The sequence below is a fragment of the Oryctolagus cuniculus genome, chromosome 17 (assembly GCF_964237555.1).
Source record: "Oryctolagus cuniculus chromosome 17, mOryCun1.1, whole genome shotgun sequence".
Lineage (NCBI taxonomy): Eukaryota > Metazoa > Chordata > Mammalia > Lagomorpha > Leporidae > Oryctolagus > Oryctolagus cuniculus.
In genome coordinates this window covers 45829162-45850924 of record NC_091448.1, presented here as the reverse complement: position 1 = coordinate 45850924, position 21763 = coordinate 45829162, and the positions used below count along the sequence as shown (strand labels likewise).

General features: G+C 41.8%; 1 protein-coding gene across 1 annotated transcript in view; it reads right to left on the bottom strand.

Moving 5' to 3' along the window:
* Window positions 1-21763, bottom strand: part of CPD (carboxypeptidase D) — an 80162-nt gene that overhangs the window by 15518 nt on the left and 42881 nt on the right. The window contains exons 8-13 of the mRNA XM_002718901.5: window positions 16807-16916; window positions 12955-13057; window positions 10713-10855; window positions 7523-7692; window positions 5914-6237; window positions 2814-3009 (exon numbers count right to left, since the gene is read on the bottom strand). Coding sequence (XP_002718947.1) covers window positions 2814-3009; window positions 5914-6237; window positions 7523-7692; window positions 10713-10855; window positions 12955-13057; window positions 16807-16916 — 1046 coding nt within the window. The remainder of the gene's footprint in view (window positions 1-2813; window positions 3010-5913; window positions 6238-7522; window positions 7693-10712; window positions 10856-12954; window positions 13058-16806; window positions 16917-21763) is intronic.

Below are 21763 nucleotides of genomic sequence, written 5' to 3'. Positions count from 1 at the left end.
GGTTCTTGAATCTCTCCTCTGGGGCAATTTTTTTCTAAGGTATACCTTGTGTTTAATCACAGGCCTACTTAATTAGAATCCCTGAGATGGGATCTCTGAGCACGTGTATATTTCCTTTTAACTTCCTGGATAGTACTGATCCTTAGCTCAAAACAAATGGCAATCTAAAATCATTTAGGTCTTAATTTAGGCTCAATTAAACAAGTGGGCAAATCCTCATAAACAAGGACTTCTGAAATTCCTGTTAGTTGCTTTATCTGGGATATATAGTTTCTTATAACCATAAGACCAGTAGGTTGCAAATCTGGACAAATATTAGAATAACCTAAAGATGGGGGCCAGTGCTGTGGCATAGCAGGTAAAGCCGCAGCTTGCAGTGCTGGCATCCCTTATGGGTGCTGGTTCAAGTCCCGGCTGCTCCACTTCCAAAGATCCAGTTCTCTGCGGTGGCCTGGGAAAGCAGTAGAGGATGGCCCGAGTCCTTGGGCCCCTGCACCCACGTGGGAGACCCAGAGAAGCTCCTGGCTCCTGGTTCCAGATTGGCACAGCTCCGGCTGTTGCAGCCAACTGGGGAGTGACCCAGCGGATGGAAGACTTCTCTCTCTCTCTCTCTCTCCTTCTCTCTCTGTGTAACTCTGAATTTCCAATAAATAAATCTTTTTTAAAAAATAACCTAAAGATTTTTTTATAAAGATGTATTTATTTGAAAGTTACACAGAGTTACACAGAGAGAGGAGAGGGAGAGAGACAGAGATAGAGAGAGAGGTCTTTCATCCACTGGTTCACTCCCCAATTGGCTGCAATGGCCCAAGCTGTGCCAATCCAAAGCAAGGAACCAGGAGCTTCTTCTGGGTCTCCCATGTGGGTGCAGGGGCCCAAGGACTCAGGCCATTTTCTGCTGCTTTCCAAGGCACATTGGCAGGGAGCCAGATTGGAAATGGAGCAGTGGGGACTCAAACTGGTATCCATATGGGATGCTGGCACTGCAGGCTGCAGCTTTACCCATTATGCCACAGCGCCAGACCGAGCACTGATGTTTTTAAAAGCTTCTCAGGTGTTTCTAATGTAGACCGATGGTGGAGAACCATTGTCCTCAACACTGTCCCATTTTAAAAGACAAGCAAAAGTGTCATGGAGATACTACATGAGAAGTCAGTGGAAACTGCTTTGCTAAAGATGGTAAAATAATTTTCAGTTCAGTCAAATTTGTCATCTCATCTAATCACACAGGTTCATTTTGATCCTACTCATGACATCAATTCTTCCCAAATTTCTTTTATCAGGAGGCAGTACAATATAACAAAACTGTAGGGGCTTTATACTGAGACATACTTGGGTTTAAACTCCAGTTTCAGGAGTTACTACTAGCTGTGAGACTTCCTAGAAGTTAACAGAGATCTCTCTGCCTCAGTGTCTACATCTATGAAGTAGACATAATTATTATTACAGAGTTGAGGATTAAACAGGTCTCCTGTCTCAGAAAATTAATTGGCACTGTTTCAGATATTGTCTGCTGGTTGTTAATGGTGTAAGCAAAGCACTTGGTATGATACCTGGCACACAGTAGGTATTTACAGATAGGAGTCCTTTTCTCCTCGACAGTGCCAATCAGTGCTAGCGAAGGACGTGTTCTTTCCTTCCTTTCCCTGAGGCAGACAGAACTGTTGTTGAAGCACACGTGACCAAGACTCCAGCTCAAAGTTCTCTTCTGTAGTCCCTAGCTCAAGTAGACAATGCCACATTGCTCTGTCTAAAATCTGTTAGCTGAGGCTGGTGCTGTGGTATAGTAGGTGGGATCTCTGCCTGTGGCGTTGGCATCCCATATGGGCACAGGTTCAAGTTCCAGTTGCTCCACTTCTGATCCAGCTCTCTGCTGTGGCCTGGGAAGGTGGAAGAAGATGGCCCGAGTGCTTGGGCCCCTGCACCCGCATGGGAGACCTGGAGAAAAGTCCTGGCTCCTGGCTTCAGACCAGCCCAGCTCTGGCTGTTGTGGCCATTTGGGGAATGAACTAGTGGGTGGAAGACTTTTCTCTCTGTCTCTCCTTTTCTCTGTAACTCTGCCTCTCAAATAATAAATAATTTTTTTTTGATAGGCAGAGTTAGTGAGAGACAGAAAGAGAGAAAGGTCTTCCTTTCCATTGGTTCACCCCCCCAAATGGCCACTACAGTTGGCGTGCTGCGGCCGGCGCGCTGTGCTGATTCAAAGCCAGGAGCCAGGTGCTTCCTCCTCCTGGTCTCCCATGTGGGTGCAGGGCCCAAGCACTTGGGCCATCCTCCACTGCACTCCCAGGCCACAGCAGAGAGTTGGACTGGAGGAGGAGCAACCGGGACAGAATCCAGCGCCCCGACAGGGACTAGAACCCCGGGGTGCCAGTGCCGCAGAAGATTAGCCTAGTGAGCCACGGCGCCAGCCCGTCCAGTATGTTTTAATGTATCATATGAAAAGAAAAACTATATAGCTTTCACTATATTTTAAAATACAGTGTCCTAGTTTTAAGTAATTGAAAACAGAAGTTCCCCAAGTTAGAATGTCGAGAACTGTAAATAAAAATCGGAAGGGGAGCTTGGCTATTAATAAATAAGCTGAAGCAAATCTTTAGTATGTTTTCTTGTATGACCTCTTAGTATTTACAAAGAAATATAACAGAAGGATAATATTAACAATGAATATATACAAAAAATAGTTCATAATGTACTGAAAGTGCCTCCGTGTAAAATCTAACAAAAACTACTGATCTTTACATGGTGCCCTGATATTAATGTATCACTGATCCTTTTCCTTATAAGTATGTCAGAATAGGCTATTCTCTTACCTGGGTAACAGCTGTGTTCTTTTTGTAGTGCAGACAGAGAAATTCTGCCAAAGCCAAAAGCAGCTCAGTTCCAACTGGAGCGTTGCCATGGATACCAGCAACAAAACGAATCTTTGGTTCTTCGGGCTCAGATACATTCGGCTTATTAGAGATTTCAAGGGACCAAATGTGACGATATTCAGCACTCTGTCCCAAACTTTTAAAAGGCAGAAACAAAATGTTAGCAAGTAATCAAGCACTATGTTAATGCTGACTTAGGAGCTTTAAAAAAAAAAAAAAAGAAAAAGAAAAAACTGTAAATTCTTTAAGAACGAATCATTGTGTCAGAAAACTTTAAGAAAATCAGTTTACCTTGACCAAAAGAGTCAGATTTTAGATAGCATCAGATTTAGGAAAAGTGATAATTTAGTTCAGCATCCCTCCCAATTTATCATTCTTACTCTAACTGCACAATATTTGCCTCTCTTCTATAATTTACACTACTATTTCACTAGTGCATGTCTTTTAAATTCATTCTTTAAATTTTTCTTATGGAAATATTTAAATATTAGTGAATATGGAGAACCTCCCTTTTTCAACCCAAATTAATCTATATAAACATATTTTAATATAAATATAACATCAGTTTCATAGTAAAGATACTTTATTAAAAACAAAACAATGGTTAAATGCTCTGCTTATCCAAGAGTTCTGAGTATAATGCTCTTTACTATAAAGAGAAATTTATAGGGCCAGCACTGTGGTATAGCAGGTAAAGCCACCACCTGTAGCGTGGGCATCCCACATGGGCGCCAGTTCGAGTCCCGGATGCTCCACTTCTGATCCAACTCTCTTCTGATCCCTATGGCCTGGGAAAGCAGTAGAAGATGGCCCAAGTCCTTGGGCCCCTGCACCCATGTGGGAGACTACAGATTGGCGTAGCTCCGGACATTGTGGCCAACTGGGAAGTGAATCAGCGGATGGAAGATCTCTTTCTCTCTCTCTACCTCTCCTCTCTTCTGTGTAACTCTGACTTTCAAATAAAATAAATAAATCTTTAAAAAATTTTTTTAAAAAGAAATTTACAAAAGTTAAATAGAAAAGAAAGTCAGTGACTGGTGATATGGCGTAGTGGGTTAAACACTTGCCTACAGTGCTGACATCCCATAAAGGTGCCAGTTTGAGTTCTGGCTGCTCCATTTCTGATCCAGCTCCCTGCTAATGTGTCTGGGAAAGCAGCAGAAGATGGCCTAAGTGCTTGGGTTCCTGAACCCATGTAGGAGACCTGGAAGAAGCTCCTGGATTCAGCCCAGTGTAGCCCTGGCTGTTGAGGCCATTAGGGGGAGTGAACAGGTGGATGGAAGATCTCTTTGTCTCTCTGTGTCTCTCTCTCAAATTCTCTTTCAAAAATAAATATCTTTAAAAAGTAAAATAAAATACAATAAAAATTAAAACATTAGGTGGCAAGCAGAATTTTAAAGAAAATCATCATTAAACTGAGAAAGTAATAGAATAAAGACTGCTTTCTCATGATGCTGTTCAAGGATACCTAGTGTATATACCACGTAAAACTGGGTGGAGCCCCACAAAAAGTAGGTGTGCTATATTTTGGCAAATAGTTAACTATAAAAGTATATCTTGAAATAAAGAGTTAAAAAAGTTAAATGAACTAAGTAAACAGACAGCAAAATAATGTCCTATTTTTAGTTTATTTTAAAGTAAGAGTATAAACTTTATATGGCTAAGCTAGGCAAAAATATTTGAGAACCAGTTGAGGAAGAGAGGTAACTAGTATTGCTAAAGTAAATATCATTCTTTGCATCTATTTAACATTATAAATCAGAATTTGGAAGCTAAATTTTCTGGTTAAATTTTCTTTTTAGATTTATTTATTTGAAAGACAGTTACAGTGAGGCAAAGGCAGAGAGACAGAGAAGACAGAGAGAGGTCTTCATCCACTGGTTCACTCCCCAGATGGCCGCAACAGCTGGAGCTGGGCTGCTTCAAAGCTAGGAGCCAGGAGCTTCTTCCAGGTCTCCCATGACTTGGGCCATCTTCTACTGCCTTCCCAGGGCATAGTAGAGAGCTGGATCAGAAGTGGAGCAGCCAAGACTGGAACTGGCGCCCATATGGGACACCAGCACTGCAGGCGGCGGCTTTACTCTCTATGCCATAGCGTTGGCCTCTCTGGTAAAATTGAAAGGACCAATGAAGAAAGGCAGAGTAAAAACGTAGGGTAGGGCCTAGCATTGTGGTATAGTCGGTTAAGCCATCATCTGCAATGCTGGCATCTCGTATGGGTGCTGGTTGGTGTCCTCGCTGCAACCAGGCTTCATTTTCTAATGTGAAAAAAAGGTTACACATGATCCCTGACAGGTGAGCTCATAGTTCCAAATTTCTCCCTTGCCTTCAACACAATAAAACATACTAAACAATACTTAGTCAAAACATGAATCTGTAGCTGAGAAGTGCAAAGGATTTTGAAATCATTCAAAGTAAGCATTAGGAAGACTAATTTTACATTTCTAGAGGCTCAAGCTGTCTATTGCTGATGTGACAAGTAATTCTCCAATGGTCCTCATAAATGTTCCCAAGATTCATTGCTGTTTCTTTTTTAGATTTATTTTAGCTTTTTGGAAGGCAAAGTTAACAGAGAGAGAGTGAAAAACAGAGATCTTCTATCTGTTGGTTTACTCCCCAAATGGCCACAACAGCTAGGTCTGGGCCAGGCCAAAGCTAAGAGTCTGGAACTCCATCCAGGTTTCCCATGTGGGTGGCAGAGGTCCAAGTAGTTGGGCCATCACTGGCTGCTTTCCCAGACACATTAACTGGGAGCTGGATTGGAAGTGGAGCAGCCAGGATTTGAATCAGTGCTCACGTGGGATGGCACTGCTGCAGGAAGCAGCTCAACCTGCTGTGCCATGACGGAGGTCCTGAGATTCATTGTTAGAAAGATCTCCAAGCAAATATCTGTGGCAAAATAAGTAAACTCCAATTCTCTATACATTCAGCTCCCAAATATTTCTAAATAAATTACAAGAATTGCTTAACGTGTCTAATATTAAATGTACCTTCTTAAAAAGAAAACAGAGAAAAAAATCAATCAAATGGTGACACTTACTTGGTAAGATTTGTAATGTGTGGATAGTTCATTACAAGTCCTCTTAAAAACTCTGATAAGTCTTTGTATGAATGATACCGATAAAGAGCCAGATTTGAGGAAGAGCTTAACATGAGGTTTTCCAAACCATTCTCAGCCGAAAGGTCTTTAATTAAAGCTTCAAATTCCTTAGTAGTTGGATCAGTGGAATAATCGGTGCTGGTGCTGTCCCCCTTTCCTTTCTTTGATTCATTGTTTGAATCTGTTGAGGATCGAACAAGTGTGAAGTTGACCTGAATAGCGCCGTCGCTCTTCACGGTCACATTCTTGGTGACTGGATTATACCTACAATAAAGGAGACAGCTCAGAGCCACACTTCTCTGACTGCAGGACCCAAGCCCTGGGAAAACAGAGCTGTGCAGACGATGTGTGAATCACTGGGGCAAATGTGGTGCCTCTTCTAGAGCCAAACTTTTAACTCTGAGGTAATCTGCAATTTTTAAAAACATTAACAAAGAACAGACATGTGCATACTGTAAAATATGAGTGTATTTTAATGATTAAATAAATGACTTCAAAAACAAGTCTGTGCTTGCAGTGGGTAATCCCATGTGTCCTCAATCTGAGTTCATTTGTCTGCTATCAGGTGATCTGGGGAGCAAGGTTTGAAATGCACTAATAGGACATTCTCCATCAAAACACCATTCTTGACCCTGCTTTTCAGACAATGTGCACTTTAGTTTATCTACTACTCTGCTAAATGGGAAAAAAAAGGAGAAACTCATTACTTATTAGTGTTAACTCTTGTATATATGGCCCATGAGATATTTGAAAATAAATTTTTTTAAAAAAAGTAAAAATCATAAATTTTCCATGTATTTATCCTTACTTCAAAAAGTTTCATTAACTCTTCAGACATAGTTAGTAGGGGGAGGGGAAAATATTTTGTTATAACACACTTATCAAAACATAAGAAAAAACGACAAGAATGTAAAACTGATGTTTCAGATAAAACAGTCAAATGGTTCCAATTCCAAGCTATTTGTAAAAGGAGAAGATAAAGAAAATGTAAGGTGTTGTTTTTTTTTTTTAAAGAAAGCACACAAGTTCATTTTCTATTTTCAAATAAACAAACCTTTGTAGAAAGAAAACTTGTGAGAGAGATGAAAATGGCCATAAGGCACATAAACACTAGTGAAAAAAGAGTATCTGTGAGAGAGCTTTGACAGGGTAAATTAGTGGCAACTACTGGACAACACAACTAGAAGCAGACAGCTGAACAGGAGAATTTTTTTTTTCTTTGAAGAAACAGTTACTTCCAGGAATTGTTAGCAACGGTGAAGGAGGTTACTTAGAGAGGCTTTTATATCAGGACAGGGGCCAGCTGATCAGAGAGCAGCAGGGTAAACACAGCCACTGTTCAGAGTGCTTACTCCATGGGCTTGCAGCTGGCAGTTCCTATGCTCCCTCTGCCCCAAGAGGAGAGTGGAAGGTGTAACCAGCTCAGAACCTCCCAGCACTGGACTCAAGGTTGCATAGCAGGTTCTCAACTTTCTGGTGATAATCTTCCAGAAACGCATCATATCTATCTTATCCCCAAGCCCTCAATTTTAAAACATTCATCACTCACCCTCGAGCAGATGCTGTGATTTTGTAAGTTCCTGGAACCAAGAGACGCCAATAATCTCCAGTTTTGTATGTAGTCACTGGGTGATTAATTTCAGCAACACTGATGGTGGCGTTTAATATACCTCTGCCATCTGTGGCATCCAGTACAAATCCTTTGACACCTTGATGAACCTGAATAAAGTGTAAGGACACCCAGATTTCAATTAGATTATCATATCCAAAATAACAGAATATTAACAATGTAAACAGAACAAACAGAAATTTAACAGTTCAAAGCAAAGCCAAATGGAAATGCCCATTAAACAAAGTATTTTAGTTTCTGAAGACTACTTTTTCATAGGCTAAGCTATCTTTATCATTAAGAATATGGTCTATAAGGGGCCTGTGCTATGGCATAGTGAGTAAAGCTGCTGCCTGCAATGCTGGCATCTCATACAGGCACCAGTTCAAGTCCCGGATACTCCACTTCCAATCCAGCTCCCTGCTGATGCACCTGGGAAAGCAGCAGAAGATGGCCCAAGTGCTTGGGTCCCTGCATCCATATGGGAGACCCAGAAGAAGCACCTGACTCCTGGCTTCAGACCGGCCTAGCTCCAGCTGTTGTGGCCATCTGGGGAGTGAACCACCAGATGGAAGAGCTCTCTATTCTCCCTCTCTCTCTCTGTAACTCTGCCTTTCAAATAAATAAATATTTGTAGGGAAAATAGAAAGCAAATGGCTACATTAAAAAAAAAAAAAAACAGTATGTTTGGGCTGGTGCTGTGGTGCAGCGGGTTAACGCCCTGGCCTGAAGCGCTGGCATCCCATATGGGCGCCTGTTTGAGGCCCTGCTGCTCCACTTCCAATCCAGCTCTCTGCTATGGTCTCTCAGTCTCTCGGTCTCTCTCTCTCTCCCCTCTCTCTATCTCTGCCTCTCTCTGCCTCTTCTCTCTCTGTGTAATTCTGACTTTCAAATAAATAAATAAATCTAAAAAAAAAAAACCAGTATGTTCTACAAAATGTAAACTTTAGCATAGTCTGAATATTTCAGAATATAGAACATTCTGCAAGAAAACAGGGCTGGACTCTTCAAAAATGAAGTGGTGTTTTTTAAACAATGCAAAGGCTATTTAAACAATGCAAGGACTATTTATTTAAAGAGTAAAGAGATACAATAATCAAATGTAATACATAGTGGTTAAGTCACTATTTGGGATGCCTACATCCTACATCAGAGCTCCAGATCCTCTGCTTCAGATCCAGCATCCTGCTAAAGTGCATCCCAGGAGGCAACAGATGGACAAGTACTTCGGTCTCTGCCATCCATGAGGGAGATCTGGAGGAGTTCTGGGCTCCTAGCTTCAGCCTTGCCCATCCCTGGTTGTTGCAGGTATTTAGCAAGCATACCAGCAGATGGAAGATAGATCTCTGTCTGCCCACCTCCCTCTCAATCTGCCTTTCAAATAAAATGAAAATTTTAAAAAAGGAAAGATTAAAAGAAAAATTTTTTTGAAAAATGCAGTTTGGGCCAGTGCTGTGATACACACATTTTGACTAGATCTGGGTTTTAAAAATACAGCTTTAAATCTACATTTTGAGGACAGTTTTGAAAATTTGAATATAAGCCGGCGCTGTGGCTCAATAGGCTAATCCTCCGCCTAGCGGCGCCGGCACACCAGGTTCTAGTCCCGGTCGGGGCGCTGGATTCTGTCCCGGCAGCCCCTCTTTCAGGCCAGCTCTCTGCTGTGGCCCAGAAGTGCAGTGGAGGATGGCCCAAGTCCTTGGGCCCTGCACCCCATGGGAGACCAGGATAAGCACCTGGCTCCTGGCTTTTGGTTCAGCGCGGTGGGCTGGACGCAGAGCGCCGGCCGCGGCGGCCATTGGAAGGTGAAACAATGGCAAAAGGAAGACCTTTCTCTCTGTCTCTCTCTCACTGTCCACTCTGCCTGTCAAAAAAAAAAAAAAAAAAAAAGAGAGAGAGAACGAAAAAGAAAATTTAAATATAGACCAGGTGTTAGGTAATATTAGAGAATTACTACTCATTTTCTTAATTAGATAAAGGTATTTAGAGACAACTTGTAGAACATCCTTGTTTTTCAGAGATGCTGAAATACGTATATAAATATAATAGCATACTACCTACATTTATATTGAGATGGCTCAGCCAAAATATATTATAAATAATATACATATAAATACAGCAAATACAGCAAAATACTAAAAACTGCTTCATCTAGGTATATGAAGAAAAGTGGTGTTTTTTTTTTTTTTTTTTTTTTTTTTTTTTTTTTGACAGGCAGAGTGGACAGTGAGAGAGAGAGACAGAGAGAAAGGTCTTCCTTTGCCGTTGGTTCACCCTCCAATGGCCGCCACGGCCGGTGTGCTGCGGCCGGCACACCGCGCTGATCCGATGGCAGGAGCCAGGTGCTTCTCCTGGTCTCCCATGGGGTGCAGGGCCCAAGTACTTGGGCCATCCTGCACTGCACTCCCTGGTATTTTTTTAAAAGAGATTTATTTATTTATTTGAAAGGCACAGTTGCAGAGGAAGAAAAGGAGAGACAGAGAAAGATCTTCCATCTGCTGGTTCACTCCTCAGCCCCTACTGTATTAATCTTAAAACTTTTTCTGTATGTTTAACATTTTTCAGGATAAAATATTTTTAAACATAAGTAAACTCATGGCCTTTATACCACACTATTCAGAAAGAAGATAAAGTCAAAAGTACTGGTACAAACTACTAGTCAGATTGCCCTAACTATCCATAAGCATGTTTCATATATCTTTACCTATTGGCCACCTTGCATAGTCAAACAAAAGGAAATTAACTTTTTCCCAGTAAATCATGGGCAATAAGAAAAAGAATAAAAGCACTTATTCCACAGCCCTTCTTTCAATCACCTGACAAATGCTTAGGTATGTATCCAACTTACATTGGCATTTTATAAAGACAGAGCAAAAAGCGGCCAGTAACCGTCAGGAGCAAAACATCACTACTCTGTTTTACCATTTTCTTCAACTCTTCCTCAGACATAGAAACAAATCAATTTGAATACAAGAGTTTTCTAAATAAATACATTCAACAAATTGGAATACACAAATGGAACAAATCTAAAACTTTAGAATGTATTCTAAAGTTACTGCATGAAAACCATATGTGTACACAAAAATCTTATTCTTAGGAAAAATTTCATACTTCACTCCTGAATAGTCACCTGTTTCATAAACTGGATTAGAGATCTTCGATTCTGTTCCCAAAACTTTGGCAAATCTTTCTCAAGTGGGTATTTCACACAACCCAGCTCGATGGTGACTTCAAAGCAGTTTGTTTGCAAGTAGTTCCAGTCCTGCATTCCACCTGAAGGATAAAAGCTTAAAATACGTCACCCTGAAGAAGTTTTAAATAACTCAGATCCTGAAAGATAAACAGAATTCCTAGTAAAAGCCAAATTCATCCTGCATCACTGTTGGTCAAAAAACAATACTTTGACTTGAGAGCTCTTTGATGCTTGTGGTATGGGCAAAGCACCTACACTTTCACTTCAAGAAGAATTCAAGTGTAGCTTGCATCCCTTCTATTAGCATATACAAAGTTCTTTGTAATAGCCAGAAATAAAATGTAACACCTGCATCAAATTTTAATGCATTACTTTCATTCAAAACTCAAACTGCGGGTGCCAGTGCTGTGACATAGCGAGTAAAGTTTCAGCCTGCAATGTCAGCAAGCCATATGGCGCTGGTTTGTGTCCTGGCTGCTCCACTTCTGATCCAGCTCCCTACTAACGGCCTAAGAAAAGTAGCAGAAGATGGCTCAAGGCCTTGGGCCCCTTCCACCCATGTCAGAGACCTGGATGAAGCTCCTGGCTCTTGACTTCGGCCTGGCCTAGCTCCAGACATTGTGGCCATCTGGGGGGTGAACCAACAGATGGAAAATCTGACTCTCCCTTCCTCTATAACTCTTTCAAATAAATAAATAAATAAATGTTTTAAAAGATTTATTGTATTTATTTGAAAGAGTTACAGAGAGAGAGGTAGAAACAGACAGAAAGAGAGAGAGAAACAGAGAGACAGAGAGGTTTTATCTTATATTTTTTACATTTTTTTTATTTGAAAGAGTTACAGAGAGGCAGAGGCAGAGAGAGAAAGGGCTTCCATCTGCTGTTTTACTCCCCAGAAGGCCATAACAGCTGGAGCTTTGCCAATCCAAAGCCAGGAGCCAGGAGCTTCTTCTGGGTCTCCTATACAGGTGCAGGGGCCCAAGGATTTGGGCCATCCTCTACTGCTCTCCCAGGCCATATCAGAGACTTGGATTTGAAGTGGAGCAGCCAGGACTTGAACTAGCGCCCATATGAGATGCCAGCACTGAAGGAGGTGGCTTTACGTACTATGCCACAGCCGCTGGTCCCAAGAGAGGTCTTCTATCTGCTAGTTCACTCCCCAAATGGGTGCAACAGCCAGAGTTGAGCCGATCCAAAGCCAGGAGTCAAGAATTCTTCCAGGTCTCTCACATGGGTGCAGGGGCCCAAGAACTTGGGCCATCCTCTGCTGCTTTCCCAGGCATGTTAGCAGGGAGCTGGATCAGAAGTGGAATAGCTGGGACGCGAACCGGTGCCCATATGGGATACTGGTACTGCAGGCCATTGCTTTAACCTGCTGCACCACAGCACTGGCCCAAATAAATAAATCTTAGGAAAAAAAAACCTCAAAGTGTATCTACTGTAAAAAGTTAAAAATATTATGCGACTGTTTTAAAAATATGTAAATATTTTAAAAAGAATGATCCTTTTGGAGTTGGCGCTGTGGCATGACAAGTTAAACTGCTGCCTGCAATGTTGGCATCGCATATGGCTGCAGGTTAAAGTCCCAGAAGAAGCTCCTGGCTCCTGGCTTTGGCACGGCCCAGCTCTGGCTGTTGTGGCCATTTGGGGAGAGAACCAGTGGATGGAGGGTTTCTTTCTCTGTCTCTCCCTGTCTCTCTCTCTGTAACTTTGCCTTTCAAATAAATAAAATAAACCTTTAAAAAAAAATGACCCTGTGCCAGCACTGTGGTGTGGTGCGTAAAGCTGCCTCCTGCAGTGCTGGCATCCCATATGGGTGCTGATTCGAGTCCTGGCTGCTCTACTTCTGATCCAGATCTCTGCTATGAACTGGGAAAGCAGAAAATGGTCCAAGTCCTTGGGCCCCTGCACCCATGTGGGAGACCTGGAAGAATTCTTGACTCCTGGCTTTGGACTGGCACAGCTCTGGCCGTTACTGCCATCTGAGGAGTGAATCAGGGATGGAGGACCTCTCTTTCTTTCTCTGCCTCTGCTTCTCTGTGACTCTGCCTTTTAAATGAATAGATAAATCTTAAAAAAAAGACCCTTTCCCAAAATTAATAGGTTACTAACAAGCAGAACCATCCAGGAGAGTGGAAAATCTGGAAAGGTGTAAGGCCTGGATATTAAATAATCTCACCTGGGACATTATACCAACTAGCCCCATTTGTTATTCCATGAGGAAAATATTCATTAGGGTACATATTCTTGCATGGTCTACCTTGAAACATCTGGGAATTTTCCTGAAAAACAAGTAAAGCGTCTGCATCAAAAACACTAGAAAGATAGGAAAATAATAAAAGTGATTACTAACAGAGTATGTTAAGGAGGTGGGGGTGGGGATGTGGTAGATGGAACCATGGGAGGCAGTAAGAGTTTTTCCATGTGCTATTTTTTGATTATGTCAATTTATTATCTATTTTTAAGAACAATGGTTGAATGTGTTCTTTAAGAAAATACTGAAGACGTCATGTATGAGATTCAGTTACAAATAACTTAACACCTAACCTAAACCCTCTCTAAACACAAAATTCTGCTTGTACTTTCATTTCAGGCTTTGAAGGAGTGTGACGTTCAGAAAAGATGATGCACACACATGGAGTGAGCGGTAAGCAGCTTCCCCCAGCTTCTCAGGGACTGAGCGAGGCCTGCTGTGCTTTGTACCATGTACAACAATGATCTTATCCTGTGACTGCCGGCTGCATCTTTTTCTTCCTTGAATACAATACTCCTTTGAAATGGTTTGTCTTCAGCATGTAGCCTAGTGTCCAGCATACAGCACAAGTGGAACTGCTTACTCAAGGAAGGCCAAGAAATACTGCCATGGAGGCATGAGCAAATGTTATTGGAATCCAGAGGTGAGAAAGTTTGTTTCTGACTAGCATGGCAGAAGTTTCCCCGAAGAGATAAGCTTTGAAAGATAGTCAAAACTTCATTTCTCTCTTTAGAAAATGAAAAAGAGAATGAAAAAGCACTGAAGAGAAAAACAATGGTTTCCCAATTCCCTATCCCTGAGAATTAACCATTTCACTTTAAAATCTAGAAGCTGGAGCAGGTGTTTGCCTCCGCGGTTAGGACGCCCCTTGGGATGGCTGCATCCCATACTGGAGTGCCTGGTTCGAGCCACTAACTTACTCTCTGTTTTTTCCCCATTTCTGTTTTCATTTTTTTAAATTCAGTTAAAATGGTTTGTCACACTTTCAATGCATGTTTCATTTTTCTTCTGCTTCATAATTATTTTTGGTGGTGATAAAGGTTTCCCTGGTTCATAATTGTAAAATTTCATCTCCTGGTTTTCTGCCACTCTTCCCCTTGGAATTTATTTTTCTCTTGTGCATTTTTATAGTACTGTGCTGTTTTATATGATTCCGAGGCTAATGGTGCCATTTTCTGTCAGTCTAGCAGAGGACAGGTGTGTCAGTGCTGTCATTCTGTGGCTTGTCTTGGCAGTGGGGTGGAGTTAGGAGATCTCTGATTTTATAGCTCTTTTCCCTCTCTTAGAAGTCTATTCTACCTCCTTTTTCCTTCTTTCCCCCTTCATTCTCTAATTACCAAAGAACACTTCTGTGTTTCCTTTTGTCTTGCTTTTCCCTCTCCCAGATGCTATGGGTTTGGAAGATTGCCTTTTAAACCCACCTGTCCTTTAAAATTGTATTTATCTCCTTAAATCTCACCAGATCCTGTAAGTCATGGGCATTTTGAAATCTCTTCCCTGTACTGTAGTGCTCTTATTTGCTCAGTGACCTTTTAGTGCTTTTGGACTTCGGGTTGTGTATAATGTCTGGTCCTCCCAAATCACCTTCAGGCCTGTCCTTCACTGGCCTCCTCTGTGGTCTTCTCCTCGGGTTTTGTTAGTCAGCCTTTCTTCCCCATACAGCCTTGTGGTGAGGCATAGGTGGGCTGGGTACACAGAGATCATGCCTGGATTTCTTTTTCTTTTTACTCAGTTATTCTGCAGTTTCAAGATTTTCTGTAATGCCAAACGTGTGCTTTGTTTACAATTTTGGCAGTTGTAAAGTAATTTTGTGTTGTTTGGGGAAAAATTTTTGGAAGGTTGGTTACTACAAAGTCAGCAATATCTTTGGCTACTCAGAAGTCTCTCAAGACTATTTACTTTTGAGAAATTTGGAAGCATAAAGATTAAAAACAAAAATAGCCAACAATTTAGAATGGTAGCTTTATGAAGGTCAAAGACCTTATTCTAGGCAAGTTGCTTGCGGACCATAAAAAGCAGACTATGAGTTAAGAATAAGGCTTTTAATGATTACCTTTCCCAGCTATAAAAAAAGATATAGAGTCACAGATTCAGAGGCAAATGCAGTGGGACTACTAAAACTGAGGAGAATATGGATAAGACACAAATAAAAAGTATGAGAAGCCAGAATCTGAACAAGATCACATCAGATTACTCGAAGTTCACTTTAGTTTAATGCAAAGTAATCTCATGAAAACAAGAGGAGCAGAACTGAGATTAGGGGGCTCAGGTAGAAGATAAAGTCTTAGAATCACCATGGTGGGAAAGGAGCCAGGGAGTCAAGTAGCAGAACATGAGACACTGCTAACCAGGACCCAGGGCTCAGCTGAGGTAGGCAGGCATACATATGAAGCATATGGCCACAAATGGCCACTACTCTGTGAGTATTCTGGGTTCTGCATGTGGTACTGGGATGGAAAAGAAAGATGGTATTAATTACTGAGGACTGGTCATTGGCAAGGCAGATATGTCAAGAGGGTGTTAAAGATCCTTAGGGGTATCACTGAAAACGTGTGGCTGCCCATGGCTCCAGGCTAGGTAGAAAGGTAAATCAAATCAAAAGGATTAATGGGCTAAGAAAATAAAAAGAAGCTAAGGAACTAGAAGTCACCATGAGGGTGAAAAGCAGAACCATGAGAATCAGCAGACTGTGTAATGGGAATATATGAATATCTGATCACTTAATTTTCATTTGGATGGTTGGTATACTGTATCCATTCTTCTGTTATTACTCCATGTATGCCCCATTAAAAGCAAGTATGCTCAAACAAATAATTCTTTAAGGTAAAATAAACACCCGTGCCCTTAAGAGCTCTGAGCAGTCTCACATGGAAGGTCCATTTGTAGAGAATGAGAGGGTGGGGAAAGTGCAAGGACGGAGGCTGATTACAGAGCTGAGTTGCAGTAATAATCTCCATTATCCGTAACCACTGAAGTCACCAACTGAGTCAGTACTAAGACTAGAATGGAAATGAACAAATCTAGTTCCCAAGTCTTAATAATTTTAAATAAAAATTTCACACACACACACGTTAACTTTTCTGACTGTAAAAGTAATTCACATTCATTTTTGGAAGTTTATCAAACACAAAAATTTCTGACTACTTTTCTTTGCTACAGGTTACTATACAACCTCAAACAGCTGAGAGCAGGGATTGGCCAAGTTCTTACTATCTGTAAAAGGCCAGACAGTAAAACTTCTTGGCTTTATAAATATGGGCATCTTTGTTGCAACTACTCAATTCTGCCCTAAATACTGAGAGAACTACAGGTTTTTTCTTCCTTAGTTTGTTACTATGGGGAATTACAATGTTATTTTCAAATGTTGAAAGAGAAGACGGATACAGACAAACATGGCTGTACATATGTAAAAGAATGGCTATGGCTACGTGTCAATAAACCTTAATGTACAGAAATAGCTGATGGTTGTCAATCACTAGTTTTAGCCTACTTTAATAGGTTTATAACTTCAGTATTCCTCAAAGGAAATAAGCCAGCACGCTGAAGTATTTGATCATGCTAAAATCACAGGTGAAAAGCTCCTGCTTCAGTCTAGAAACACTGAGCACTCCAATGTCCAAAAGTCAGGTGTGCAACAGAGAAAAAGCCCCCAGCTGCTGGAAGGGAGTCGTGGAAGGCCACTATGTAGCTGATCCAGGTACTGTGGGATTTGCTTTATGACCTTTTTCAAGTGCAAGAATTAACTTTATAGCTTCTTTAGTTCAAACATACGCTTACCTTGGAATACGAAAGTGCTATTTGTTGAAACACAGCATCATCCGGTGATTTACTGTATGTGGCAAGTCCCTGTTCATCATCATCAAAAGGGTAGTTAACCACCAGAGAACCTACAAGGGGAAAAGGAAAATGTATCATGTTATCTATTTCAAGATGGATCAGTAACATAAAGTAAACTTTTCATAATATTGCCAGAGTAGGGAAATCAATAAAATTTGCTAAGGCTAATTTCCTTAACAGAAATGAGAAATATACTTATTTCCTCAACAGAAAATCAAAATGGATAAATGAGAGAATGAATAGCTATCCAGGACACCTAAAGGTTGTCTTAACTAGAAAAATCCTGGGAATTTGCCTGAATTTACAGTTGCAACATACATGTCAGAACTGCAAACAGAAGTATATATGTATAATTTAAATAATTTTACTTTTATGAAAATTTAGGATCAGAAAAATCAAATGAAATTTGACTTTTTCAGTAAAACTGATATATTTTTTTTTTTGACAGGCAGAGTTAGACAGTGAGAGAGAGAGAGAGAGAGAGAGAGACAGAAAGGTCTTCCTTTCCATTGGTTCACCTCCCAAATGGCCGCTACAGCCGGTGCACTGCGCCGATCCGAAGCCAGGAGCCAGGTGCTTCCTCCTGGTCTCCCATGCGGGTGCAGGGCCCAAGCACTTGGGCCATCTCCACTGCCTTCCCGGGCCACAGCAGAGAGCTGGACTGGAAGAGGAGCAACTGGGACAGAATCCGGCGCCCCAACCGGGACTAGAACCCGGGGTGCTGGCGCCGCAGGTGGAGGATTAGCCAAGTGAGCCACAGCGCCAGCCAAAACTGATATTTTTAAGGTCATGTAATTTTAAAACAAGAGACCCTTTAGGTACAAGCAATTCATCCTGTTTATCTTGAAGATACGTAATCTAAAACAGAGAGATTAAATAAATCATGGATTTCAGAACCAGTCTTGACCCACATTCAGAAAAAAAATGCTAAAAATTTCTCATAGTCATATGAGAAATCATTTAATTAAAGTTAAGTCATAAGACTTTTCATGATGTAAGGTAAAGAAAGTGATGCATTAAGACATATGTAGGGGCAACAATTGAGGCATAGTGGGTTATGTCACTGCCTGTAGTGCCAGGGTCCCGTATGGGTGTTGGTTTGAGTCCCAGCTGCTCCATTTCCTATTCAACTCCCTGCTGATGCACTTGGGAAGGCAGGGAAAGATGGCACCCACATGGGAGACCCAGCAAAGACTCTTGGCTTCTGGCTTCTGTCTGGCCCAGCCTCAGCCATCACACCATTTGGGGAGTGAACCAGTGGATGGAAGATCTCTCTCTGTCTGTCTCTGTCTCTCCCTCTCCATCATTTTGCCTTTCAATTGAATAAAATAGAGGGCTGGCACTGTGGCATAGTGGGCTAAGCCTCTGTGGCACTGACATCCCATATTAGTGCCAGTTCTAGTCCCGGCTGTTCCTCTTCCAATTCAGCTTTCTACTATGGTCTGGGAAAGCAGAAGATGGCCCAAGAGTTTATAGACTCCTGTACCTGCGTGGGAGACCTGGAAGAAGCTCCTGGCTTCTGATCGGCCCAGCTCCAGGCATTGCGCTCATTTGGGGAGTGAACCAGCAGATGGAATATCTTTTTCCCCGTCTCTCCCTCTCTCTGTTTGTAACTCTCTCTCTCTCAAATAAATATTTTTAAAAATGAATAAAATAAATCTTTAACAACAACGACAAAAGACATATATAAAAGATATAAAGGGGCCAGCGCTGTGGCACAGCAGGTTAAAACCCTATCCTGAAGCGCCAGCATCCCATATGGGCACTGGTTCAAGTCCTGGCTGCTCCTCTTCCCATCCAGCTCTCTGCTATGGCCTGGGAAAGCAGTAGAAGATGGCCCAAGTCCTTGGGTCCCAGAACCCACATGGGAGACCGGGAAGAAGCTCCTGGCTCCTGGCTTTGGATCAGCCCAGCTCTGGCCATTGTGGCCATTTGGGGAGTGAACCAGCAGATGGTTCACTTTGTCTCTTCCTCTGTAACTGCCTCTCAAGTAAATAAATCTTTTTAAAAAATTTTAAAAATAAAAGAATTTGAGAAAACAAAATGTGTCATGGAGAGAAGCATGTCTCATGATTGAAGATGCCTACTTCTCACCATGCCAAGTCTTGATATGACATCTTGCAAAGTTGTGATTTATTTTCCTTGGACTGTAGCTATTATTAAGTTTTCAGATTCAGCCAACATAACATCTGACCCATTCCAAGACTATTTTTTGTAAAAATTTATTCTATTTTGTTGAAAGACAGAGTTACAGAGAATGAAAGGGAGAGACAGAGGTCTTCCATCTGCTGGTTCACTACCCAAATGGCCATATTGGCTAGGATTATGCTAGGCCAAAATCAGGAGCCAGGAGCTTACTCCAGGTCTGGCACTACAGATGGAAGCTTAACCTGATATGCCATAATGTTGGCTCCAAGAACATCTTTTTTAAAGATTTATTTAATTATTTGAAAGGCAGAGTTACAGAGAGGCAGAGACAGAGAGAGGTCTTCCACCTGCTGGGCTGATCTGAAGCCAGGAGCCAGGAACTTCTTCCAAGTCTCACACGTGGGTACAGAGGCCCAAAGACTTGGGCCATCTTCTACTGTCTTCCCAGGCTGTAGCAGAGAGCTGGATCAGAAGAGGAGCAACCAGGACTTGAACCAGCACACATTTACATGCCAGCACTGCAGGTGGCAGCTCTACCCACTATGCCACAGCACTGGTCCTCCAAGAATATTTTTAAAAGCTTAAAATGAAAAATATTTTTATCAAACATAAAATATTTTAAAAAGGAAAGAAAAAATCATTTTCTAACCAGGGTACAACGTCTTAATTACTGTATGGCTCTTTGAGAACATTCCTTGATTACCAACTATAGCAGTATTTTTCTACTACTAGAAAGCATTCAAAGCAATTTTTGAAGAAGTTCAATTTACTTTCTCAATCTAAATACCCATAAGTGTATACTGTCCTTCTAAAATTGCAGGCTGCTTAGTATCTATGCAATCAAATCTCAACAGAGATACTTCTTTGGGCCACTCTAATAAATGTTGACATTACATTTTTTAACCATTTTTTGTCCACTGTTAATATTCTCACTCATTTTTTAAAAAACAGCTTTATGGTCACATAGTTCATATATTAGATAATTCACTCACTTAAAGTGGCCCTGCCCTGGCCATTGCAGCCATTTGGGGAGTGAACCAGCAGATGGAAGATCTTTCTCTCCCCACCTCCCTACCTATCTCCTTCTCTCTGTCACTTCGCCTTTCAAACAAATTAACAAATCTTTTTTAAAAACTTATGTATAGGGGCGGGTGCTGTGGTGTAGTGGGTAGAGTCGCTGCCTGCAGTGCCAGCATCCCATATGGGCACCAGTTCGAGTCCCAGCTGCTCCATTTCTGATCCAGCTCTCTGCTATGGCCTGGGAAAGCAGTGGAAGATGGCCCAAGTCCTTGGGCCTCTGCCTCCGCATCGGAGACCTGGAAGAAGCTCCTGGCTCCTGGGTTCGTATCGGCGCAGCTCCAGCGGTTGTGGCCAATTGGGGAGTGAACTAGAGGATGGAAGACCTCTCTCTCTTTGCCTCTCCATCTCTCTCTGTATAACTCTGACTTTCAAGTAAATAAATAAATCTTTTTAAAAAAATCACGTGTGGACATGTTTTTATTTTGAGTAACACCTTCACTCTTACTCACTTTGACTTCTCATTCTTTTCAACTGATCCATTACTGCTTAATAACATGGAAGTACGTAAGTTCAGATACTACACGACAATGAGGTCACTGTGCTGCAGTTACAACTACACCAAGCAGGAACAAACTCTGCCATGCAATGGGTTAAGCTGCCACTTGAGACACCCACATCCCATATTACAGGGCTGGTTTGAGTCCTGGCCACCCCTTTCCATCCATCTCTGCTAATTCACCTCGGAAGCAGTGATTATAGCTCAAGTACTTGGGTTCCTGTCACCCACATGGAAGACTGTGATGGAATTCTGGGTTCCAGGCTTCAGGCAGGCTCAGCTCTGGTTGTCGCCAGTATTTGGGGGAGTTAACCAGCAGATGGAAGATCTCTCTTTCTTTTTTGGGAAGTGATCTAATGGGTGGAAGATCTGTCTCTCTGTTACTCTGCCTTTGAAATAAACAAATACTCTTTTTAAAAAAAGAATATACCAACTAAAAGATAAGAGAATGTTCCTAAATATAAACTTACATAAAGTTTATTAAACTTTAGGAAGAAGTATGAAGAAAGCATAAGAGAGTTGGAAAACACCCAGGAAACTGTCATAGCAATGAGAAAAGATGTTTATTGTTGTTTGCCATAAAAAAAAGGGTACTCATTTTAAGAAAGCCTAAGACTAAAGGCTGGCATTTGGCATTTAAAATACCTGTATCCCAAATGGGAATGCCTGGTTTTAAGTCCCAGTACCACTCCCAGTTCCAGCTTCCTGCTTAGCAATGCAGACCCTGGTAGGCAGCAGTGATGGCTTCAGCAATTGGGTTCCTGCCACCCATGTGGGAGACCCAGATTGAGTTGCTAGCTCCTAGAATCAGCCCCGCCTAGCTGCTGCCATTGCAAACATTTGGAGAGTGAACCAGCAGTTAGAAGCTCTCTTTTAGGGCTGGCGCTCTGGCACAGTGGGCTAAGTAGCTGCCTAGAGTGTCAGCATTCCATATGGGTGCCAGTTCAAGTCCCGGCTGCCCCACTTTTGACCCAGCTAATGTGCCTGGGAAAGCAGTAGAATGGTGGTTCAAGTCTTGGGGCCCCTGCACCCACATGGGAGACCTAGAAGAAGCTCTTTGCTCCTGGATTCAGCCTGGCCCATCCCTGGGCACTGTGGCCATTTGAGGAATAAACCAGCAGATGGAAGACCTTCCTCTCTCTCTTCCTCTCTCTCTCTCTCTCTCTCTGTCTC